We start from the raw sequence: 26,149 nt of genomic DNA, 5'->3' as shown, positions 1-26,149 counted from the left end.
AACTGTAGCTCCATGTAAAGAGAATAAATGTATTTTGCAGCTAATCCTCTGCTCGTCTACGTTAACAACACAGTTACATGCAACTTCTGATTTATTAAAAACTGTTCTTAGCAAAACATGACGCCAACTTTAGCAGCAGACTTCAGTTTTAGTAATATAAATAAATAGTGAAAGAAATAACTATAGATGAAGTACGGTAAATCAGTGACACATTCTCACCCCTAATGACTAAACACATAATTCAAGGTATGTTGCAGAGTTTATTTTATAACAAGCAATTTTCTAATGTATGTTGAGAATAAAATCAAACAGGGGATGACAGGATAGGTGTTTAGGTGTTCTAGGTGTCATTCTCTTATGCAAATTTTGGGTGTTTGTGCGCACAGTCAATAATCACAGGTTTTTGGAAGTAGGACTCACCCACCAGTTTTGGGATCAGGGCGCTTACAAACTCTATCGGTGTCCCTTTTTCCTCTCCCTCTGCGATGCCCACAATTTTTATGTTGTTGCAGCAAGACCTTCCTTCTAGGTCTTGAACTTTGGCATGCAGGCGAGCGTTCTCCATTTTCAGTTTTCTCCATCACCGTCAGACAGCATTTGTGGTCTGAGACTACCTTATCCATGGAGTCTATTCGGGCCGTTAACGTGATTTGTTAGGATTGTAGAGATTCAAATTTTGTCGAACCGGTCATTGATGGTTTTCAGAATTGCGTCCGACAGCTTTTACCACATTACACCTGCAGACTCACCATTAGAGTCTGACCAGCCTCATCTCCGCTAGCCATAGCACCTGTTTGTTTCTGTTGGTTTTCAAGGCTCTTAATGGCTTCACCCCACCTTATACCAAAGACTCTCTATCATTTCATGTCCCTCCACAAACCCTGAGATCCTCCATAGCTGCTCTTTTAACTGTTCCTAATAGGGCTATGTGATATGGACAAAAAAAATCATGTCACTGTATTTTCAGGATAAATAATGATACACGACGTACAGTATTATTTACCTATTAATATGACATTACAACCTCTACACAGTAAATATGGCATCACACATTGTAGGTAAAGTAGGTGGTCATCCACATATGGTCATTTTTAAAGGCTTTTACCATTAGATCTTCCTGTGACATAATAGCAAAGTAAGAAGTTATATTCATCTAGGTTGACAAACGTCAGATGATTGCTGGGTCTTAAAATACTTGACATTACTGCAACACCAGTGTAATTGTACTGTGTGTTACTCCAGCAGGTTCAGCACAGTGTGACACATCTTCATGACCTGCTGATTTCACTCCAGGTACTAGAGACATACCTCCAGTAAAAAGATGGCACATACAGGCTGTGTTTACTGTTATTCTAATTCATCCCAAACCATTTTCTGCCTCTAGGCTGTGGTGGTTCAGCAGGACTCGTTCATTCAGGAGCAGCGGCAGACCCTGAATGAGCGGCTCAATGCCAATTCCTCCAGACACTCGTCCTCCTCCTCACTCTCATCCTCTTCCTCCTCATGCCCCCCCTCCTTCATGGAGCAGGAGAAACATAGGAGTCTGGAAAGACAGCGACAGGAGGCGGCCACTCTGCAGGTTCACTTTCACTGCTCCTTCCTCGTTTTTTCTTCATTCCTCATTTCTACAGGATTTATACCTCATGTTTTAATCCAGTCCCACAACTAACCCTATCTTACCATCTTACACTCAATACAATATCTACACACCTTCTTGCTTTGTTTCAGAAACAGCAGGCTGCATACCAGGAGGAAAAGAGGAGGAGAGAGAAGGCATGGGACTTGAAGGAGAAAGGTCTGGCAGAGCGGGAGGAGAGGCTAAGAGTAGAGGAGGAGCAGACCAGCAAGAGGCGTCAAGAGCTGTTGGAGGAGAGAGAGACACTGCAGAGGAAGGAAGAGGAGTACCAGAGAGAGATGGAGAGGGTGAGGGAGGCACAGAGGAGGCTGGAGAGAGACATGGAAGCTCTAAGGAGAGACACAGAGAGACTGGAGGCCACGAAGAGAGACAAGGTCAGAGCCTGGGGGATTTTTACCTCTTATGTTAGTTGGCTAATGAGGCTTTGTTAAACTATGGTCAAGACAAGGCATGGGTGAGATGGGTTGTCTTCTCCCTGGTGGACAGTTAATTCCACTAAAACCTGACTTTTAAAATACATGTAAACATGTTAGTTCAACTGAAATTGTACTGAATCAGATTTCTCAAAGTTAGACTAACACACCCAGAAAATGCAACTGGGAGTCGAATTGTCTCTGCATGCATACAGTCAATCAGACCCAAACTGGCATAGGTGCTCTGCACTATGCGTAACAGAAGAGGAAGCGGGTAACAACATAGTGAAATCTACATCCAGTCCAATTAAATGGCCTGAGCTATAACCATTAACCATTAACAGTGCATGTAAATGCACTGAGTGCTTGAATCTTTGCTCAGGATTGCACCAGTCACCAGAAGTCCAAAGATGTAAAGCTGTAGATCGTACCACAATAACAGCTCACAGGAGTCAGTGTTTGCATACCCACATTAGTTTAAGAAGAGGTCTTATCAGCCCTAAACAGCTGTGTGGGTGTACAATGAACTTTTGATAAACTGCAAATTACGGATCTGATAGTACCAGCCCTTTGTCCCCCTTGGAGAGATTATAAAACTGAAATTCATTGGTAGAAATCACCAGCATTGCAAGATAACGGTATTTGTCACAGACAGACTGTTTTTAGGTTATGTGTCTGTGTCTTTGAATATAGTTGTTGTTGTTGTTGCCAAAATAGAACTTTATTAGCTAAAATGTATAAGTGCAGGGCAATACAGTCACCATGTGGGATGGAAATAATTTATTGTAAAATAGATTAGATTAGATTAGATTAGAAAGTCTTTATTGTCCCTGAGGGGCAATTTGATTTGCAACAGCACAACTTCACAATTCTAATAATTTATCCATTAAAAGAATTGTTATCCCCAAGTTTATCTCTGAGATGTCAGAACAAAGTGAGATGATGGATCCAGACTGATGGATACAAAGCTTTTCAGACAAAGTTATAGAGAGAGAGAAACAAAGGTGAACAGTAAAATCATTACCAAACTGTCTGTTGTAAACATTCATCAATTTATAGACCCACTTTCTGCTTCACTTTTCACCCAGGGGTTTGTGTTAGGAGGGATTATTAGTGGCATTTCAGTGTTCTATAGACGAATTCGGTGAGTGATTTGTGTATGCCGCCATCTTGTGGCGGCGCCATTGCTGCAGTGACGTGTCAGTCATCAATTCATTATGCTGTCATTGTGAACTGACTCTCTACAGTGACAGCATCATGAATAGCTGGATTGATGATGTTAGACAGTGGCCTCCGGTAACTGATGAAGGTATCTTAAATGAGTACCGATATTAATATAGAAATTAATCATTTGTTTGAGCGATAAGCAGGAAAGATTAGAGTAATAGGGAGATAATAGTATCATTAAACACTGTGTACTATAACGTTAGCATACGTTACGTGTGCTGATGTTAGCAAGCTAGCAGCGTGACATTTAATCATTAGGCTATGGACAGGCTACGTGACCATCACATCAATATTGATCACCTTAAAAGGCGGTGTAAAATTTGCCCGACCCATCCGGAGCTCAGGTAATTTTGACCCTCAATCAGAGACCTGTAACGTTAATTGCCGTTTTTCTGGTCATCGGAGGCCAGGCGATCAATAAAATATTCTTGAATACCTAAAACAAAACACAAACACGTGTTGTTGTTGTTTTTAGTCACGTAGCCTGTCCATAATGATTAAATGTCACGCTGCTAGCTTGCTAATGTCAGCACACGTAATGTATGCTAACGTTATATTACACAGTGTTTAATGACACAGACTATTATCTCCCTATTACTCTAATCTTTCCTGCTTATCGCTCAAACAAATGATTAATTTCTATATTAATATCGGTACTCATTTAAGATACCTTCATCAGTTACCGGAGGCCACTGTCTAACATCATCAATCTAGCTGGATTGATGATGTTAGATGATACTGTCATTGTAGAGAGTCAGTTCACAATGACAGCATAATGAATTGATGACTGACACGTCACCGCAGCAATGGCGCCGCTGCAAGATGGCGGCATACACAAATCGCTCGCCGAATTCATCTATAGAGTAGTGATGTGATGTTCGCGAACGAGCCGAGTCTTTGAACCGGCTCTTTGAAGTGAACAAGTGAACCAGCTCTTTAGAGTGAACGAGCCAGTTCCTAATTCACATCATGTTGATGACCCCCTCGGTTAGAAACAAACAGTAGGAAGCTAACCCACTATCCGCTAGCACTTGCTTGTATTGACAGGCTTGTTGTTTATAAAGGGCGTTGCTACACCAAACGTTGTAGTCTATTCTGGGTCCACGTTACAATATCCAGATCACGTAATGTGATAAATCAGAAATGCGAATAATCGTTGAACCCACTAACCTACTCAAAAAACTCAAGTTGTAATAAGCAGTGTTGGGCAGTAACTGCCAAAACTAAGGGGAACTGCCCATTGGTTCGACAGCCCATTGGTTCGACATCCCATTGTTCCGACCATATTAAACTCATTCTTCCGAAGTCCGTTCCGAAATCATCATGATGCCCTGTGGTTAAGGTCTGGTTAGGTTTAGGCACAAAAAACACTTGGTTAGGCTCAGGAAAAGATCATGGTGTGGGTTAAAATGAAAAAGAAAGTGGCAAACACATAAGCCGTGAGCCTGCTCCGCCTCAAGCCAGTCGCGGTGCACCATACACCTGCCGCGAGCCATTCAGCACTGCGGACAGTCGGACTAATGGGATGTCAAATCAATGAGCTGTCGAACCAATGACATGGACCCAAACTAACGGTGTTCACGTTACAGTAACGCCATTAGTTTTGGCAGTAACTAATACTCTGACACGTTAGTTTTTAAATTCAGTAACTCAGTTACCGGTACCAAACGGTGCGTTACTCCGTTATTTTTGGCCAGGTTTTAAAATGGTGGGCAGCATGCAGTATTCCTTCACAAACTGAAGTTCCCTTTCAGTAAAACATTTTAGCCCTAAACAATAAAAGATAGTCAAGTCAGATAGGGATATATGAACAATTCTTATCAGAGCATCTTAATGAAACACGTCTCTCACCATCTCTGAAGTCACTGTCAACCTGCTGGCCTCACCACAGTGATGTAACGTTACATTAAGCGGTAGCGCTTCTGTAGATTTGTAGATTCAGTGACGTGGTATCCATTGTTATCCAGAGGAAGCTTTTGTTGTGGACAGACAATGTCTGCGGTGGGCACCAGACTCGACATCATCATGTAGCTCTTCAGATGTTCTCTTTAGCTCATTTTCCATATTTGATCCAAGTACTGTAGTTGTAAAACGTTTAGCTGCCTGACAGCGAGTGACCTGCAGGGCTGAGTTTCCCAAAACACGATCCTTCTTAGCAACGTTGTCTTCTTTGTGGCTTAGAAAAACTACACTGCAAAAAAGAAAAGCAGCTATAGTGCCCTGCCTTCTCAGTAACGCATTACTTTTTGGTTTAAGTAACTGAGTTACTAATTGAGTTACTTTATAATGAAGTAACTAGTAATGGTAACTGGTTACTATTTTTCAGTAACTAGCACAACACTGGTAATGAGTGGTAGCACTCATTGATTGATTGATTGATTGACTGATTGACTGATTGATTGTTACTTGTAAAAATGAACTGAAGTGAATAAGACAGCATAACATGGGGCAAATGATTATTTGTATCTTGGCTTGACAAGGATACAGAAACCATTAGCAGCTCCATTTAAGACCAGTTAACATACAGCAGGACGACCTCATGAGAAAAGAAAGCTACATCATTGATACTTAACTAACTGCCCACGGGCCAAATCTGGCCCCCGATTAGGTGCTAGGTGGCCCCCAAAACAGTCTCTAATTCACAGTGAAAATAAGGTCGCTCACACTCTCACACTTTTTTGGGGACTTATACATTAAGCTGCTTTCACACAGCCACACAGCAACCGTCCTGACAACTGTCTGCCTGCAAGAGCGTTCCCCAAGAAAGCAAATTGTTTTTAAAAGGAGCTGTTGCAACTACAGTCCAGGGCTGTGATGACGGTGCTTCAGTGAATGTAAGTGACAGAAGTGCAAGCTATTTTGGTGGCATGTAAATAACGGCATACTGTAGTAAAACAGAAATCACTGGAATTACCAAAGATTCCTACATATTTGGACAATATACCAGCCATCTGAAGTTTGATGGTGGCTGGTTTTGATGCTTATGTAACCTCTGTTCATACCGTGGAGCGTTTTATCAGTGGAGTGAACTATAAAATGAAAAGATGTTTTGCTGCCTCTCGCAGCAGCCATAATGGGAGAAAAGACACTGAATTCACTGGGCCGACTGCCAGCGACTTTTGAGGTGGAACGTTACTTGTAATGTTATTCAATGTATGAGGTGACAACGTGAATCCATCAACGCACCTTCAATGTCACTGTGACAACTTTGACCATTACTTTAGTTTTTAAATGACATACACTTTTAATAATGAGTGGATCTTCAAGCATTTATATATATTAATTCCGACCGTATTATGTAAACTCCTTTGGACCCTCACAGCGGAAAAGGAAAAACTCACCCAAAAAAAAAAACCTTTAACAGGGGGAAAAATGGTAGAAACCTCAGGAAGAGCAACTGAGGAGGGATCCCTCTTCCAGGGTGGACAGATGTGCAATAGATGTCATACAGAACAGATCGACATAATAAATTTGCAGTAATTCGTATGACAAAATGATACATAAAGAGAGACAGAGACTGAGAGAGACAAAGTCAGAAAGAGATGCAGGGCAGACAGTAATGATAATAGCTTACAACAACATTAATCTTCACCCATGGGGTCCAGCCGGGCCCATCCCGAACTGGCTACATGGGCTCGTCCCCCTGTAGGCCCACCACCCGCAGAGGGATCCAGAAGGGTTCGGTGCAATGTGGATTGGGCAGCAGACCAAGGCGGGGGCCTTGGCGGTCCGATCCTCGGTTACAGAAGTTGGCTCTTGGGACATGGAATGTCACCTCTCTGGCGGGGAAGGAGCCGGAGCTTGTGGAAGAGGTTGAGCGCTACCGGCTAGATATAGTCGGCCTCACCTCAACACATAGTTCTGGGTCTGGAACCCTAGTACTTGAGAGGGGTTGGACTCTCTCCTTTGCTGGAGTTGCTCCGGGTGAGAGGCGGAGGGCCGGGGTGGGCTTCCTGATAGCCCCCAGACTCTCTGCCTGTACGTTGGGATTTACCCCGGTAGACGAAAGGGTTGCTTCCCTGCACCTTCGGGTCGGGGAACAGGTCCTGACTGTTGTCTGTGCTTATGCACCGAACAACAGTTCAGAGTACTCTTTTGGAGTCCCTCTGGGACGGGTGCTGGACAGTGCCCGACCGGGACTCCATTGTTCTGCTGGGGACTTCAACGCTCACGTGGGCAATGACAGCGGGACCTGGAGGCGTGATTGGGAGGAACGGCCTGCCCGATCTGAACCCGAGTGGTGTTCAGTTATTGGACTTCTGTGCGGGTCACAGTTTGGCCATAACTAACACCATGTTCAAACATAAGGATGTCCATCGGTGCACGTGGCACCAGGACAGCCTAGGTCGCAGGTCAATGATCGACTTTGTAGTCGTATCATTTGACCTGCGGCCATATGTTCTGAACACTCGGGTGAAGAGAGGAGCAGAGCTGTCAACTGATCACCACCTGGTGGTAAGTTGGATCAGATGGTGGGGGAAGACCTGGCAGGCCCAAATGAACAGTGAGGGTCTGCTGGGAACGCCTGGCGGCAGAACCTGTCCAGACGATCTTCAACTCCCACCTCCGGGAGAGCTCCGACCGCGTCCCGAGGGCAGAGGGTGACATTGAGTCCGAATGGGCCTTGTTCCGCTCTGCCATTGTCGAGGCGGCGGTTGTGAGCTGTGGCCGCAAGGCCGCTGGGGCCAGTCGCGGCGGTAATCCCCGAACCCTCTGGTGGACACCAGAGGTGAGGGGAGCCGTCAGGCTGAAGAAGGAGGCCTACAGGGCATGGTTGGTCTGTGGGTCTCCGGAAGCAGCTGACGGGTACCGGCGGGCCAAGCGGAGCGCAGCGGCGGCAGCGGCAACTCGGGCGTGGGAGCAGTTCGGTGAGGCCAGGGAGGAAGACTATTGATCGGCTCCAAAGAGGTTCTGGCAAACTGTCCGGCGCCTCGGGGGGGGGGGGGGGGGGCGGCAACTTGCTCACACTGTTTACAGTGGGGGCGGGGAGCTGCTGACGTCAACTGGGGACATTATCGGGCGGTGGAAGGAATACTTTGAGGAACTCCTCAATCCCACCAACACGTATTCCAGTGAGGAAACAGAGACTGGGGTCTCGGGGGCAGGTCGTCCAATTTCTGGGGCAGAAGTTGCTGAGGTAGTGAAACAACTCCGAGGCGGCGGAGCCCCGGGGGTGGATGAGATTCATCCTGGATATCTCAAGGCTCTGGATGTTGTAGGGCTGTCCTGGCTGACACGCCTCTGCAACATTGCGTGGACACTGGGGGCAGTGCCTCTGGAGTGGCAGACCGGGGTGGTGGTCCCCATTTTCAAGAAAGGGGACCAGAGGGTGTGTTCCAACTACAGGGGGATCACACTCCTCAGCCTACCCGGTAAGGTTTACTCCAGGGTGCTGGAGAAGAGGGTCCGGTCGATAGTTGAACCTCGGATTGAGGAGGAGCAATGTGGTTTTCGTCCCGGACGCGGAACCGTGGACCAGCTCTTTACCCTCGCCAGAGTGCTGGAGGGGGCATGGGAGTTTGCCCAACCAGTCCACATGTGCTTTGTGGATTTGGAGAAGGCTTACGACCATGTCCCCAGGGGCATCCTGTGGGGGGTGCTCCGGGAGTATTGGGTTGGTGGCCCCTTGCTAAGGGCCATCCAGTCCCTGTACCAAAGGAGCATGAGTCTGGTTCGCGTGGCTGGCAGTAAGTCGGACCTGTTCCTGGTGAGGGTTGGACTCCGCCAGGGCTGCCCTTTATCACCGGTTCTGTTCATAACTTTTATGGACAGAATTTCTAGGCGCAGCCGAGTGGTGGAGGGTGTCGGGTTCGGTGATGGGAGGATCTCATCCCTGCTTTTTGCGGATGACGTGGTCCTCCTAGCTCCATCAAACAGTGACCTCCAGCTCTTGCTGGGGCGGTTCGCAGCCGAGTGTGAAGCGGCTGGGATGAGAATCAGCACCTCCAAGTCTGAGGCCATGGTCCTCAGCCGGAAAAGGATGGATTGCCCACTCCAGGTCAAGGGGGAGGTCCTTCCTCAGGTGGAGGAGTTTAAGTATCTCGGGATCTTGTTCACGAGTGAGGGTAGGATGGAGCGGGAGATTGACAGGCGGATTGGGGCGGTGTCAGCAGTGATGCAGGCGCTTAACCGGTCCGTTGTGGTGAAGAGGGAGCTTAGGCAGAAAGCGAAGCTCTCGATTTACCGGTCGATCTACGTTCCAATCCTCACTTATGGTCACGAGCTCTGGGTAGTGACCGAAAGAATGAGATTGCGAGTGCAAGCGGCCAAAATGAGTTTCCTCCGCAGGGTGGCTGGGCTCAGCCTTAGGGATAGGGTGAGGAGCTCAGACATCCGGGAGGGGCTCGGAGTAAAGCCGCTGCTCCTCCACATCGAGAGGAGCCAGTTAAGGTGGTTCGGGTATCTGGTAAGAATGCCTTCCGGACACCTCCCTTGGGAGGTGTTTCGGGCATGTCCAACCGGGAGGAGACCTCGGGGCTGCCCCAGAACACGCTGGAGGGATTACATCACCCAGCTGGCCTGGGAACGCCTCGGGGTTCCCGCGGAAGAGCTGACGGAAGTGGCTGGGGAGAGGACTGTCTGGGCTTCTTTGCTGAGGGTGCTGCCCCCGCAACCCGGACCCGGATAAGCGGAGGACGACGAGTACGAGTACGAACATTAATTTAAGTACATTGTGGTACAATATGTTGTAAGTATACAGTACAGGCCAAAAGTTTGGACACACCTTCTCATTCAATGCGTTTTCTTTATTTTCATGACTATTTACATTGTAGATTCTCACTGAAGGCATCAAAACTATGAATGAACACGTGGAGTTATGTACTTAACAAAAAAAGGTGAAATAACTGAAAACATGTTTTATATTCTAGTTTCTTCAAAATAGCCACCCTTTGCTCTGATTACTGCTTTGCACACTCTCGGCATTCTCTCCATGAGCTTCAAGAGGTAGTCACCTGAAATGGTTTTCCAACAGTCTTGACGGAGTTCCCAGAGGTGTTTAGCACTTGTTGGCCCCTTTGCCTTCACTCTGCGGTCCAGCTCACCCCAAACCATCTCGATTGGGTTCAAGTCCGGTGACTGTGGAGGCCAGGTCATCTGCCGCAGCACTCCATCACTCTCCTTCTTGGTCAAATAGCCCTTACACAGCCTGGAGGTGTGTTTGGGGTCATTGTCCCGTTGAAAAATAAATGATCGTCCAACTAAACGCAAACCGGATGAGATGGCATGTTGCTGCAGGATGCTGTGGTAGCCATGCTGGTTCAGTGTGCCTTCAATTTTGAATAAATCCCCAACAGTGTCACCAGCAAAACACCCCCACACCATCACACCTCCTCCTCCATGCTTCACAGTGGGAACCAGGCATGTGGAATCCATCCGTTCACCTTTTCTGCGTCTCACAAAGACACGGCAGTTGGAACCAAAGATCTCAAATTTGGACTCATCAGACCAAAGCACAGATTTCCACTGGTCTAATGTCCATTCCTTGTGTTTCTTGGCCCAAACAAATCTCTTCTGCTTGTTGCCTCTCCTTAGCAGTGGTTTCCTAGCAGCTATTTGACCATGAAGGCCTGATTTGCGCAGTCTCCTCTTAACAGTTGTTCTAGAGATGGGTCTGCTGCTAGAACTCTGTGTGGCATTCATCTGGTCTCTGATCTGAGCTGCTGTTAACTTGCGATTTCTGAGGCTGGTGACTCGGATGAACTTATCCTCAGAAGCAGAGGTGACTCTTGGTCTTCCTTTCCTGGGTCGGTCCTCACGTGTGCCAGTTTCGTTGTAGCGCTTGATGGTTTTTGCGACTCCACTTGGGGACACATTTAAAGTTTTTGCAATTTTCCGGACTGACTGACCTTCATTTCTTAAAGTAATGATGGCCACTCGTTTTTCTTTAGTTAGCTGATTGGTTCTTGCCTTAATATGAATTTTAACAGTTGTCCAATAGGGCTGTCGGCTGTGTATTAACCTGACTTCTGCACAACACAACTGATGGTCCCAACCCCATTGATAAAGCAAGAAATTCCACTAATTAACCCTGATAAGGCACACCTGTGAAGTGGAAACCATTTCAGGTGACTACCGCTTGAAGCTCATGGAGAGAATGCCAAGAGTGTGCAAAGCAGTAATCAGAGCAAAGGGTGGCTATTTTGAAGAAACTAGAATATAAAACATGTTTTCAGTTATTTCACCTTTTTTTGTTAAGTACATAACTCCACATGTGTTCATTCATAGTTTTGATGCCTTCAGTGAGAATCTACAATGTAAATAGTCATGAAAATAAAGAAAATGCATTGAATGAGAAGGTGTGTCCAAACTTTTGGCCTGTACTGTATATTGATATATGACAGTATATGTACGTGACAATAATGATCATATGTGCATAATAACAGTAAAAGTATGACTTATAATAACAGCAGCAGTAGGAGGCATCAGGCAGGACCACGGCAGCAGCACAACCACCACGCACCATCCAGGTGTAGCTGCAATACAAGTTAACTTGCGAGACAGTGGAGCACAAAGGCTCCGGAGAAGAGGCCGAGTTAGTGACATGCAGTAATAGGACATGAATGTTAGCAAGTGAAGAAGAACCAACTTTTCAGAAACTAAGGAGAGAAACAGAAGGAGAGACAGAACGTCGTCCACAGAACAGGGTTGCACGCCATCATTTTCAGAACAATATAGAACAGGCTGCAGTGAGAGTCTGTCTACACGGGATAACTAAAAAATAGCGAGTTTGTGCATTTAGACCTTCTCAGGCCAGCGCAGGGGTTTAGTGTTGCAGGGCCCATAAGAACGACACTCCGCAACTCTTTTTTTTTTTCTCCATGTGAGGATTAATATATACGCAGAACTCTGCGCAGCGCAGCAAAATCTCTGCTCGTTTATATGGACTGCCATGTCTTGCTGCCATATTTGAAACTGCTTTGCCTTGTTACCATCCCCTCATTGAAATGACTGGAGGCTTGGAGTTACTGCACGGTGGTGTGAAAGCAGCTCAAGATGCCAGTGTGCATAAAGAAGCATTAAGATAGAGTTTGTTTATCAAAAAAAAGTGCCTGGGGAGGATCCTCCCATTCCCCCGTCAGACATCTGGACCAAGCCTCAAGTGCCCCTCAACCCTTGACATGGGTGGGGCTGGCCCCTGACCTCCTGTCATTTTGCAAAATTGCCCTGGCAGTACAACTTGAATATGCCTGGACTACATGATATGTATGATCATTACAGTGAATAGGACTGGGTATCATTCAAACATTTTCATTAACAATACAGATACCTTGACTTAGCTACCTGTTTCTGAACAATACTGTTTTTAATACCAATTTTATAAAATCCATCTTAACAAAAATAAAATTAGACATTAAGGTAGAAATCCTTCATTTTTAGCTCCTTGGTGTTTTACACACTCATAGCAGCTTCATAACGTTAGAAATATCAACCTGTTTATGACAGTGTGGTTTAACTTAAGCTTTCGGCCTCAGCTCTTTAGTTTGATGTTTCAGCACCTTGGCATATCTCACTCAAAACAGTTTCTTTTTTTTTTTTTTTTTTTAAATTATATTTATTGAGATGAGGATCATGACAATACAAAAAAGGGCATGGCATATATATGTCTCTTCATATACATCCCCAAAATAAATAAATGAGTAAAGGTTCACAGCATCACATGTCTCAGTAATAATCAGTAATCAGGTATGTTGAAGTTATAGTGGCATATGGAGCACATAAACCTACATGGAGATGTGTTCCAAGACCTCAGTCTATGCTAGTCCATACATTCCACTTCTAAGGGCCCGGGCCCCATCATTTCCAGTATAGTCCAGGAAAGGGTCCCAAATGTCAAAAAACTTTGAACAGCTGGTCCTTGAGTCAGAAGCTAATAGCTTCTAAAGATATAAGTTCCATAGTGCTCCGGATCCAATATGAAACTGTAGGGACAGTGTCTGAAATACACTGACGACGAACACACCTCCTCACACTAAAAAGAAGCACCTTAAGCAGCTTCAATGAAGAGGGGCTAAGGCTCAGGGCTACTGACTGTATTCCAAGAATGCAAAACATAGTTATTTGTTTTCTTAAAAATAATATCAATTTCTTTACACACTTTGACCCAGAAGTCCTTAATAAGGGGGCAGTCAAAGATACAATGGAAATACGACCCTTCAGAATTTTTACACTCATTGCAGTATTTTGAAAGCAGAGGATTAAACTTGTTGCATTTCAGTAGGGTAATCTGGAGCTTATAATACATAACCTTAAATTGCAACTCCCTAGCTTTGTTGGTGAATAAACAACCTGAAGAGCATGACCAGATACTGTCCCACTTGTTATTCTCAATAACCTCTCCAAAATCAGCTTCCCAAAGAGATCTGATTCGACCCACATACTCATTATTTGGGATTGACAGGGCTGCATAAAACCTGGTGGTAAGCATCTTGGTGTCAAGATTTTGAATAACCTTTTCTACTGCTGAAAGGGAGAACCCATTGGGGTGTAACTTCATAACAGAAGAGGTAAAGCTACGTATCTGCAAATATCTGAAAAAGTTATTCTGCTGAAGATTATACTTCTCCCTAAGCTGATCAAAGGACATCAGTGTACCATCCCTTGCCAACTCACCAACATTCCTTATACCACTTTCAACCCACAGGGAAAAGCATATAAATTTTGAAAGAACACCTAACAGGTAAGGCCACTCGATTCTGTCAAAGGCCCTCTCTGCGTCAAGAGAGATCACTAGAGATTTGACCTTTAACTTCGCTCCTACCATGCTCTATGAGTTTCAAGAGTCTCCTTATATTGTTGCAAAAAAACCTTGTATTTGCGGCCAATTTTGTAAAAAAAAAAAAAAAATGTGATAAAAATTGCGGCATTTTTATGTGATTGGGGGGTTTTTTTGCAGGAAATTTGATTTTTGGAGGAAAAACTTGCTATAATAATCATACTGAATATTACAAAAATTGTGTCATATGGATTACTGTTAATTTATTATGTTGATCTGTTCTGTACGACATCTATTGCACGTCTGTCCGTCCTGGAAGAGGGATCCCTCCTCAGTTGCTCTTCCTGACGTTTCTACCGTTTTTTCCCCCGACAGAGGGATGACGTATGCTGTAAAGCCCTGTGAGGCAAATTGTGATTTGTGATATTGGGCTTTAGAAATAAAATTGATTGATTGAATTGATTGATTGAAAAATAGCTGCAAATTTTTTTTTATAGCTCTCTTCTTTAGTTTTATTTAATTAGTTTCAAAACATGGACTCCAATAATGTTGCAAAAAATTGAGTGAATACTGTAGCTCTCAAACCACACAATGTGACTGTAAAACAACATATAAGCTACATCTTCTGTAAACATAAAATTTTAATACATTCAACACATATTGTATGCATTTAAACAGTGCAAATTCTTATGTCAGTACAGAGCGTTTCTCCATACTGCAATGCCATTAGCACGATTTGATGACGCGTCTGATGACGTTTCAAATGACGTTGAATGCGCGACAACTTCTGGTCGGCCAGAAAATGCAGAAAAATGCAGAAAAATCACAGGACTTGTGAAAAATTGCAAGCCCTCGCAAATATTGCGGACTTTCATTGAAACTGCGTTAATTATTGCGATCGCAAGATTTTCTGGAGGGACTGATTAATAGCCTCTCTAAGTTCCTCACGAGTAATAGGCCTATTTGGCAGCTCCTTCTGTGTATCAGAGGCTTGAGGGAGATTAATAGGGGAGAAATAGTGACTCAGAATTGTATAAACAGTCATATAATTCCAGAAATGAGTTATTAATTTCCATGTATTACCATGTAGACTCTTTTACCAGAGCGGTCCTTTATGTTAGGAATGGCCAGTCTTTGCCCTAACTAAGTTTGCCAGATATTTACTTGGCTTATTCCTGTGCTCATACATCCTATTCTTTGCAAACAGAATGGATTTCTGAGCTTCTGTTGATAAAAGGGCATCTAGAGCAGCTGTAGTGGAATTAGTCTGAAATCTCAGATCCTCTGTAGCATTAAGATTGAGCTCTCCCTGAAGTTTACTTAGCTGTTGTTCCACAACCCGCTACCACGAATAATAGCCTTAGCAGTTTTCCAGATTAGACAAGGAGACACACCTGGAGTGTCATTCTCAGTGATAAAATGATTAAACTGTTCAGTAAGATACAGCCCAAAATTAGGGTTTTTGAGAAGATTATTAGGAAACCACTATTGCCCCTTGGGGTGTTGTACTTTGCTGGACATGAGCAAAAACACTGGTGAGTGATCATTTATATCATCATTTATTACCAATGGAACAGGAGAGTACCCTTTGAAGGGTATATTTAGGTGTGAAAAAATAATCAATTCTAGACGATGAATCCTGAACCTTCGAATAAAATGTAAATTGTCTTTCAGTGGGATGAAGAGTCCTCCATGTATCAGTAAAATGTATATCAGTACAGCAGCCAAGCACAGACTGCCCATGCCCAAGATAAAGCTGAGCTTTTATTAAATCTATCTAAACAAGGGCTTAGGCAGCAATTAAAGTCACCAGCCACCACAGATGATTGACAATCCAGCCTGAGAACAAGGAAAACACTTAAGTGTAAAAATCAAAAGAACTTATAGTGGGGGCCATATACATTTAAATAAGGACAACATTGCTAAAGAGCATCCCTTTAATCATAACATGCACGTCTAGGAAAAAACAATAGTAAAATAGATTATGAACAGAACCCAAATAAAGTACAAACTCACCAGACTCAGTCATGTAGGATAATGATGGCTAAAAAGAAAGAGGAGAAAAAGAAAAAAATGGTATAAGACCTAAGTGTCCTCAGTCATCCAAATATAAGTGCCTATGCGGCTGCTGTATGACAGAAAAATAAGAAAGTTATCTGTGAGCGGCACCTGCTTGATCCACCTGGAGTGTTGGGGATATGGTCTCCTCGTAGAATTTCTCCGCATCCTCCGGTGTGGCGAAGCTATACTTCTCGCTGTTGAATGTCACCTGCAGCCGAGCGGGGAATAACAGCCTGTATTGGATGCAGGCAGCCCGTAGCATCTACTTGATATTGTTGTAAGATGCTCTCTGTTTAGCAATCTCCGATGTTAAATCTGGGTAAATATGCACTAGGTGTCCACAGTAAGTAAGAAGACCCTTTTCCCTGGCCAGCTGGAGGATGTGCAGCTTCACTCTGAAATGGTGCACCTTCATAGTCATGGGTCTGGGTATGGCATTTGTACCTGAGCCTGGCTGGGAGGCAAGATGATGCGCCCAGTCAAACTTCTCATGACCATCAGGAATATTCATACCCAACATCTCCGCAAAGAAATCAGTCATGAATGCCGTGACTTGTGGCCCATCCAACTTCTCTGTAATACCAAACACTCAGAGATTCTGGCGTCTACTCCTGGACTTCAGGTCCTCTGTTTTAGCCATAAGCAACTTGTTGCTGTTTTCCAGCGCCTCACACTTGGCCTCGAATGCAGTAATCCTGTTGTCAAAATCTTGTAGCGAGGTTTCAACCACAGTGAGACGGGAACCAAATGAGTCCACAGTAGACTGCAGGGTCCCCATGGAGCAGTGGATTTCAGCTCGGAAAGTTTCAATGAGTTTAACCATCGACAAGAGGGTCGGATCGTCTTTTTCGTCGTAGGCATGTGATGATGAGGGGTTAGCTTTGTCGCTAATGTGCCGAAACAGAGCTTGTCCATGATGGTCCTGATGAGACCTACCTCTCCCTGTCATACTGTGATGTCCCTTAAGTGGTTTGAAGGTAAAATACAACAGAAATGTAGCGCTAAGATGACGTTTTTTACTCAGTTAATGACAGAATATGCGGGAGCTGGTGAAGTTGCGTCTACTCATTACCCATGATGATCCTGCGCGACCCCCCTCAAAGCAGTTTTGATGATATTTTGATGTTAAGCTATCACCTGAGGCCCGTTGCACAAAAGTAGGATTCAGACATCCAGGATAAATGACTGAGCTGGGTTCAACGAATCCAAAACAAGAACGTCCAGCCTTAATGGGTTGCACAAAGACCAAGCCAGGATGAGCAGACACGGATTCATCAAGTCAGGTGAAATCAATCCTGGATCAGTGCGCGCACGCGGCTTCCTCAAATAGACCCCGCCATCAAGCACAGATTCACCAATTCACCATGGCAACAAGAGTGGCGTACTTTTCCCCGTCGGAGGCAGAAATCCTCATGGAGGCTTACGAAGAGGTAAAGGATCAAATCAAAAAGAAAGGCAACACTGCTACAGTTACAAAACAACGAGAGAAAGCGTGGCAAAGTTGCAGACCACCTGAATGCGTAAGTAGTGCACAAATACACACTCACTGCTCTGCTGCAACCATCACAATTAGCCTACAATCCAAATAGCCTAGTTAAGTAACATCTCCGAAAACGTAGTTGTACTCTGATTATGAATCAGTTGAAATTGTAACTGAAATTGACTGCAGATGTGAGTGAAATTGTGTAAATGTAACTCCATCAGACGGTATAACTCTTTGATAAATAGATGAGCTCAATGACTTAATTAAATTTCCCTTTGGGATAAATAAAGTTCCTCTTATCTTACCTTACCTTATCTTAGATCCTCATGCTCCATGCTCCTCTGCTGTTTCATTATATGTATGCAATTTTGTGTGTGTGTGTGTGTGTGTGTGTGTGTGTGTGTGTGTGTGTGTGTGTGTGTGTGTGCATGCATGTGTATGCTGATTGATCATAAGTATATATATATATATATATATATATATATATATATATATATATACACATATACAGTACAGGGCAAAAGTTTGGACACACCTTCTCATTCAATGCGTTTTCTTTATTTTCATGACTATTTACATTGTAGATTCTCACTGAAGGCATCAAAACTATGAATGAACACATGTGGAGTTATGTACTTAACAAAAAAAGGTGAAATAACTGAAAACATGTTTTATATTCTAGTTTCTTCAAAATAGCCACCCTTTGCTGATTACTGCTTTGCACACTCTTGGCATTCTCTCCATGAGCTTCAAGCGGTAGTCACCTGAAATGGTTTCCACTTCACAGGTGTGCCTTATCAGGGTTAATTAGTGGAATTTCTTGCTTTATCAATGGGGTTGGGACCATCAGTTGTGTTGTGCAGAAGTCAGGTTAATACACAGCCGACAGCCCTATTGGACAACTGTCAAAATTCATATTATGGCAAGAACCGATCAACTAACTAAAGAAAAACGAGTGGCCATCATTACTTTAAGAAATGAAGGTCAGTCAGTCCGGAAAATTGCAAAAACTTTAAATGTGTCCCCAAGTGGAGTCGCAAAAACCATCAAGCGCTACAACGAAACTGGCACACATGAGGACCGACCCAGGAAAGGAAGACCAAGAGTCACCTCTGCTTCTGAGGATAAGTTCATCCGAGGCACCAGCCTCAGAAATCGCAAGTTAACAGCAGCTCAGATCAGAGACCAGATGAATGCCACACAGAGTTCTAGCAGCAGACCCATCTCTAGAACAACTGTTAAGAGGAGACTGCACGAATCAGGCCATCATGGTCAAATAGCTGCTAGGAAACCACTGCTAAGGAGAGGCAACAAGCAGAAGAGATTTGTTTGGGCCAAGAAACACAAGGAATGGACATTAGACCAGTGGAAATCTGTGCTTTGGTCTGATGAGTCCAAATTTGAGATCTTTGGTTCCAACCGCCGTGTCTTTGTGAGACGCAGAAAAGGTGAATGGATGGATTCCACATGCCTGGTTCCCACTGTGAAGCATGGAGGAGGAGGTGTGATGGTGTGGGGGTGTTTTACTGGTGACACTGTTGGGGATTTATTCAAAATTGAAGGCACACTGAACCAACATGGCTACCACAGCATCCTGCAGCGACATGCCATCCCATCCGGTTTGCGTTTAGTTGGACGATCACTTATTTTTCAACAGGACAATGACCCCAAACACACCTCCAGGCTGTGTAAGGGCTATTTGACCAAGAAGGAGAGTGATGGAGTGCTGCGGCAGATGACCTGGCCTCCACAGTCACCGGACCTGAACCCAATCGAGATGGTTTGGGGTGAGCTGGACCGCAGAGTGAAGGCAAAGGGGCCAACAAGTGCTAAACACCTCTGGGAACTCCTTCAAGACTGTTGGAAAACCATTTCAGGTGACTACCTCTTGAAGCTCATGGAGAGAATGCCAAGAGTGTGCAAAGCAGTAATCAGAGCAAAGGGTGGCTATTTTGAAGAAACTAGAATATAAAACATGTTTTCAGTTATTTCACCTTTTTTTGTTAAGTACATAACTCCACGTGTTCATTCATAGTTTTGATGCCTTCAGTGAGAATCTACAATGTAAATAGTCATGAAAATAAAGAAAACGCATTGAATGAGAAGGTGTGTCCAAACTTTTGGCCTGTACTGTATATATATATATATATATATATATATATATAAATATATAAAATCCCCCGACTTTGTGAATAGGAAATCCTTTCACAGCATTAATGTTCAGGTGAACATGACTTTTTGATATTGTCGATTAATGAACACTGTGCATTGCTTGTGATGTGCATTGATTGGTTTAATAGTCTTCATTGTATAATTTCAGATTGGCTGCAATGCTGACTCTGATCAACAATGTTGTGGCAAAGTAGCCCGGCTCGGTCCATGACTCCCAAGTCTTTCGGACTTCTGGAATCTATCAGCATCTATCACAAGGTGAGCCACACAACCTCTGTTATAACCACTTTTTACATCATGGCTGTGTCAAGAATGTCACTCTATTTATGAGGTTGTGATGATGAGATTTTGTATTGACAGGTGAATTCTCTGGTGTGTTGCTGGGGGACAGGGGGTATGCCTGCCAGCCTTTTCTCCTCACACCATACACAGACCCTCGGGAAGCACAGCAGGCCTATAATCATGCCCATGCCAGGACAAGGGCCAGGATCGAAATGACCTTTGGCCTCCTGAAGGCACGCTTTCACTGTCTTCACCACTTAAGGGTCAGCCCTTTGAGGGCACGTGACATCACTGTGGCCTGTGCTGATCTCCACAATGTGGCCTGCCTGAGGAAGGAGAGGGCCGCCAGAGTGCCATCGCACATGGACTGGGACAATCCTGCCATCTTCCCTGATGACGACAGTGGTCGGCTGGTCAGGGACCAATATGTGTTAAATTATTTTAGTCAACATGCATACTTTATATTTCAGTTAAATATGTCCTGCAGTGGCAGAGACGCATGCTGTGAATTTCAGTTAAATATGGCCTGCATTAGCAGAGGAATTTGTGTTTTTTTTATTCAATTTAAATTGATTTGGCCTCTTATGTTGTATGTTGTATGTTATGCTATATACTGTGTGTATACAAGCTTGCAGGGAGGCTACTTCATCCATTCATTTGTCTGCTCATTTGTTGTGTATGGATTTGTCCTGCATTTATTTCAGTGTGCAGACATGCAGGGTGTATCATATACAGACCTTTGAATGTGTATTTATTCTTGTGTTGTATAATATGCTTTGATTCTGTGCTTTCTATCTTGTAGGGTCACTGTGTGACAGTTTTGAAAGAAGCTGATGGTTTACTTGCTTTGATTTATCCTTATTCAATAAAGGAACATCATGTTACTCTTTGATGTGTATTTATATTTATATGGGATGTGTATTTTATATATATTCTGTGGGAAACTGTAAATTATCTAATGATTGCAAAATCATCTAAAATCATCATTTATCTAAAATGATTGCAATTAATGATCACAAATGTTTAAATAGTGACAGTGGGTCTGGTTGAATTTAATAACAATGTGCAGTGGGCAGTGGAATAACTATTGGTGACCGTTTGTGGTGACTGCTGACTGAGATAAGGGATGAGATTAAATAGATCCTGGAACTTAGCCTGGTCTGGAGCAGGCTAGCTCCACAGAATAAATCTCCATGGTAACTTATGTCATAACATATCCCGCTATCCACTATCCCGCTTTGGTGCAACCGGATCACGGATAAGTTGAGCCAGAATAACCAAGATATCCCGGCTTAATCCCTTATCCTAGTTTTGTGCAATAGGCCCCTGAACTCAGTTTCCCAGGATGACTGTCCTCTGTACTCCGCAGAGGCCTCAGGTCCCTGCAAGGCTTGACCCAAATCTGTGGTGCTCCAGGACATTACATAGAATCACAACTAGCACTTCCCTCCGGGGTTTGACTCCTGGGTTAAAGATGAATCATTGGGCACAGGTATTTGTGGCTTTCTATACTGTGACTTCATGTCTCTATGCATAATTTACAGTTGGAGCAGCTTCAGAGGTACCAGCGTACCCCCTCCACAACCTCTGAAGACTCCATAAAGTTCCCCAGCTCTGGATCTCTGGATCTAGATTCAAATCAAGCAGTAGAACAGCCAAAAGAGGTAAAATAAAGTCCCCATCAGAAAATGCCTTACAGAAAGAGAACAAATCAGTGTGTTTGTTGCTGCTAGATGAGTCCTACAACAACTGACAGAACTCTCCTTTGTATGGATGTACTACAGGTGGAGCTCTCTTCCTCTGCACCAACCAAAGAACCTTTCCTCCGCATTGGATCCAAGAGGATGAGCAAAAGCTTTAACCCCTTTTCCTCCTCTAAGCCTCAGGGAGCAGAGAAGGAGTCCAAACGGCTCCAGCTGGCCAAACCCAAAGAGAAGAAAGACAAGAAGAAGAAGGGCAAAGGAGAGCAGACACAGACAGGTACCATCAACATCCTATCCTGTTTCTCTTGTTTCTTCACATGGAGTATATCTGTATATTTGGAAAAGTATTTGCTCAACATGACTGTGGAAAATACATGATTTTTAAATGCAGTGCCTGATTTTTTATAACCAAATCAGGAATCTGAATTGAGATTGTGAGATTCGCTATAAATGACAGCTTCCCTTAGAAATAGTTGAAAATGCTTTGATCATCTCTTTTATCAACTATGCCCACATCCCCTTAATGTTATATATTGGTTACTTTAAAGAAATACACTTATTTTCCTTCCTGCTGAAAGGTTAGTAGGTTGATGTTCAGGTTGATAGTGTTGTCATGTCTGTGTGTAAATATGACACTATAGCCAGAAGATCATTAGCCCAGCTTGGTATAGAGAATAGAAACAAGAAACTCTGACTAAGGTAACAAAATTCACCAACCAACTCCTCGAAAACACACTGATTAACATGTTATTATGCCTCCGCACTGGTGGTAGCAGTGGCTGGAGGCATTGTATTCTGGTTATATGTATGTCCGTCCGTCCATCCTTCCGTCCATCCCATCCTTGTGAAAACACATTGATTAACATGTTATTATGCCTCTGTGCTGGTGGTAGCAGTGGCTGGAGGCATTATGTTTAAGGGTTGTGCGTATGTTCATCTGTCTGTATGTCTGTCCGTCCATCCTTCCATCCGTCCCATCGTTGTGAATATGATATCTCAAGAATGCCTCTGGGGAATCTCTCCAAATTTGGCACAAATGTCCACTTGGACTCAACAATGGACTGATTAGTTTTTGGTGGTCATAGGACAAGTCTATGTGACCTCATCTGTCTCATTCTCATGGACACGACATCTCAAGAACACCTTCAGAGAATTTCTTTAAATTTGACACAAACATCCACCTGAACTGAAGAATAAACTAGAATTTTGTGACCTCACAATATACGTTGTTGGTCCTAACTCAAGAATTCATACTAATTATGACGAAACTTAACACAAATGTCTAATAGGATAAAATAATGAAGTGGCTTTTTATATCCAAAAGGTCGAAGGTCAGCTTCATTGTGACGTCATATTGTTCTGCATAAAACACTTTTCTGGCCATTACTCAACGTCATATCTCAGGAACAGAAGGGGAGACATTTGGTCAGATACTGAATTGGTGACACTAATCTTGGGTGTCCACTTTGAAACTGTGCTCATGGTATAGATCATCTGTGCTGTCAGGAGGAAGATGTGTGTAAAGCTTCCATGTTTTCACAGAAATGGATGTAAACTGTAAGAGAAACTTGACTGGTGTGCGGAGGCATATAACAACAGGGCAGTAATTCTATTTATTTTATTTTTTTTTTTAAATCTGTTTAATCTTTATACAAAACTGACAGATAAAAGTGTTAAAAAACAACCTACTATTTTACAGAAGTTTTTGTTCGTTGGCCACATTATTACTTGTGTCTTTATGTCTCTTTAGAAAGCAAAGTCGCAGTGATGTTGGATCCTCAGAATGATGGAGATATCTTCTTTTGCTGAGGACTTGGATTATGCACATATGAATTGCAAACGTTCCTGAGGATGTAGAAAACTGGCCAGTAAAGCAAACAGGACCCCAGCTGTCCCCTAACTCTCTGTTTGGATATACTGTCTGGCCTCTGGACAGTGGACACTGTCCCTACCCTCCTGTCAAACAGGATGGATCATCATGAACGAGAAGCTGCCAGATTCTTGGGATGACAGTTTGACTTACCTACATGGGTCCCACTTCCTCCTAGAGAAACCAGGTGAAGTCATGTTGAGTTGATGATTTAATCAGGAGGACTTTAATCGACAAATGTGCCAAAAATGTTCCCTACAACCATCTGTCAGTTAGAGATGTGACTGAAGGTCAAGGAGGATCAAAGGAGCAGTGTGAGAGGAAACACAAGAGGAAAGCAGGATTTCTTCCTGCTGTCAGTCAACAGATGATGTGTTAGACCCTGTCACATGGTGCTTCAAGTCAGACTTTAAACTGTAGCTTTAACATGAACCAATAATGAGTGCCTTTGCCTTTGAAGTATTTCTGATACTAACTTTGAATGCTTGTGGTGCTGCTGACTCCTCAGTTTCAGTGAGCAGTTACACAGTCTGGGTCCCCAGCTGAACAGCTCCAGGAACTTTGAATCTCAAGTGTCATTTAAGTTTCCCCATGTGTTGTATGCCCAGTTTTATCTGTCAATCAAGACATAAAAGGGAAGACAGATGCCACACCGTGTGGTGTTTGTAACAGTTAGTAACATGAACCATTTGTCACTGTTCCTGCTGAGGTCAATGTATATGACAAGGCCACAGACATAATCAATCAATGATACGTCAGTCACCAGAGAGATGAATGAATCTATAGAGACAGGTTGAGTGGTCATGACAAAGTGTGGGGTGACTCAGTTATTTTAGTGCCTTAAGTCTCTAATATAGTATCTGTCTGATGACTGTTGTGATAGTGGAATGAAGAGCATGCTTACAGTAGATGTTTTTTTCATAACGCTTTTGTCAGATAATTAACTGCCATCTCTAAAAAAATTCATTGTTCTTGGTAGGTGATCATTTATTTTAGTGGTGAAACGCACCAGTCAGACTAGGGGTCTATTCTTCTGTCTACAGAAGAATGAGTGATAATCTGTAGGCCCTAATTACTCAGAAAGTAATTTGCAGGTTTCAAAACACGAGGCGCCATTTAAAAAAAAAAAGAAAGACAGAATGCCACAAGTAAAAAAAAAAAAAATAAATAAAAAAAAAGGTTTGCTGCGTCTTTTTATTGTTGCCAGGCAGCCTTCCCATGCAATCAGTCTACTGTTTTTTTTGTTTGTTTGCTTGTTTGTTTTTTAAATTTATTTTCTCATTTTATTCTCTCTTTATTTATTTGACAGTAATTAGTATCTAGTTCCTAAAATGGACAAGCAGAGGGTACTTGCTGTAGCTCTGGTTGAGGGTGAGAGGTTTTCAGCAATTAATTTGTTGGGCACAGGGAAATGGAGATTTGTGTGGGTACATGACACCCTAAAAATGAGGGTGGATCATGGGGAGTACCACCAGTTGCTCCAGGAGGTTCGCCTCCATGATGGCTGTTTCCAGGCATGTTTTAGGATGACTCTGGGGGCAGTTTTACAGCCTGCTGTCTATCGTCAGGCCTCATGTAACAAAAATGAATACTAACTACAGGGAGTCCATTAGTCCTGTTGAGGGACTGAGCACCACCAGTTTTTCTTTCATTGTTTTGTCGTGGGGGCATCAGTAGCTTAGTGGATAGTGCCAGCTCCCCATGTACAGAGGCGCTTCCTCGCCGCAGCAGCCACCGGGTCGACTCTGGCCTGCGGCCCTTTGCTGCATGTCATTCCCCCACACTCTCTCTCCCCTATTTCACACTGTCCTGTCCATTAAAGGCAAAAAGCCCAAAAAAAATAATCTTTGAAAAACGTGTTGTCGTGACCAACACAGAAGGCCCACATCTCAAATAATCTGATTGGACAATGGGAAAAAAAAGCAGAAATGAGCTCTTCTGCTCTGAGTTGAAGTTTTTTCAATTCCAGGAGACACCAGGTCCTAAAGCACAGAAACGTGAAGCACGTAGCAACACAAAAACAGTGAGCAAAAAGCTTCATTCAGCAGCCTCTTACAGCCATGATTGGGGCCTTAATCGTCTTTCAGTGTGACAATCATGGCAATTCAATTCAATTTCCATTTACTATTGGAACTATATCCTTGAAATGACTGCACAGAGCCCCCAAAGTCATAAAATATTATATTTTTCATATTGTTCTCAGAATGGGTATCTATCAGGACTTTGGGGGCTCTGTATGCTTCTGTATTTGACATATTGACATATTGTCACATTTCTGCATGTCCATTTAAAGCTGGGGGTAGGCTTGTTTAATTTTGGCATCATGGCCAAAAACGCCACAATAGAATTTGAGGATATTGTAATTAAGTCTGATTCAATGACTTCATTACAACTTCCTCCTGCGGAGAAAGTTGCTATTCCAGCATTGGTAGGAACCTAAAAAAGGGAGATGGACTGACCAAAAAGTGAGTCTAAAAGAGAGTCTGTCAATAACTAAAATATAACACTTGTCAATGTCAGAAAAGTGTTTTAGAGATGCTAATTGTTTAGCGTTCTGCTAACCAGAGCCAAAAAGCTCCCAGCTGCAG

The 26,149-nt window shown here is 43.5% G+C and overlaps 1 protein-coding gene across 4 annotated transcripts in view; it reads left to right on the top strand.

Moving 5' to 3' along the window:
* The window catches only part of akap13 (A-kinase anchoring protein 13), a 207,115-nt gene extending 181,713 nt beyond the window's left edge, over positions 1-25,402 (top strand). For 2 of the 4 annotated variants that reach the window (XM_049574390.1, XM_049574391.1), the window contains 6 exons: positions 1,243-1,293; positions 1,385-1,579; positions 1,729-2,010; positions 21,533-21,652; positions 21,773-21,968; positions 23,234-23,420. In XM_049574390.1, the coding sequence (XP_049430347.1) occupies positions 1,243-1,293; positions 1,385-1,579; positions 1,729-2,010; positions 21,533-21,652; positions 21,773-21,968; positions 23,234-23,298 (909 nt within the window). In that variant the 3' untranslated portion in view covers positions 23,299-23,420. The other 2 variants (XM_049574388.1, XM_049574389.1) reach the window with 2 other exon arrangements.
* Positions 25,403-26,149: the final 747 nt, after the last annotated feature.

This window comes from Epinephelus fuscoguttatus, linkage group LG4 (genome assembly GCF_011397635.1).
Source record: "Epinephelus fuscoguttatus linkage group LG4, E.fuscoguttatus.final_Chr_v1".
NCBI lineage: Eukaryota > Metazoa > Chordata > Actinopteri > Perciformes > Serranidae > Epinephelus > Epinephelus fuscoguttatus.
This window is presented reverse-complemented; position numbering and strand designations above follow the sequence as displayed.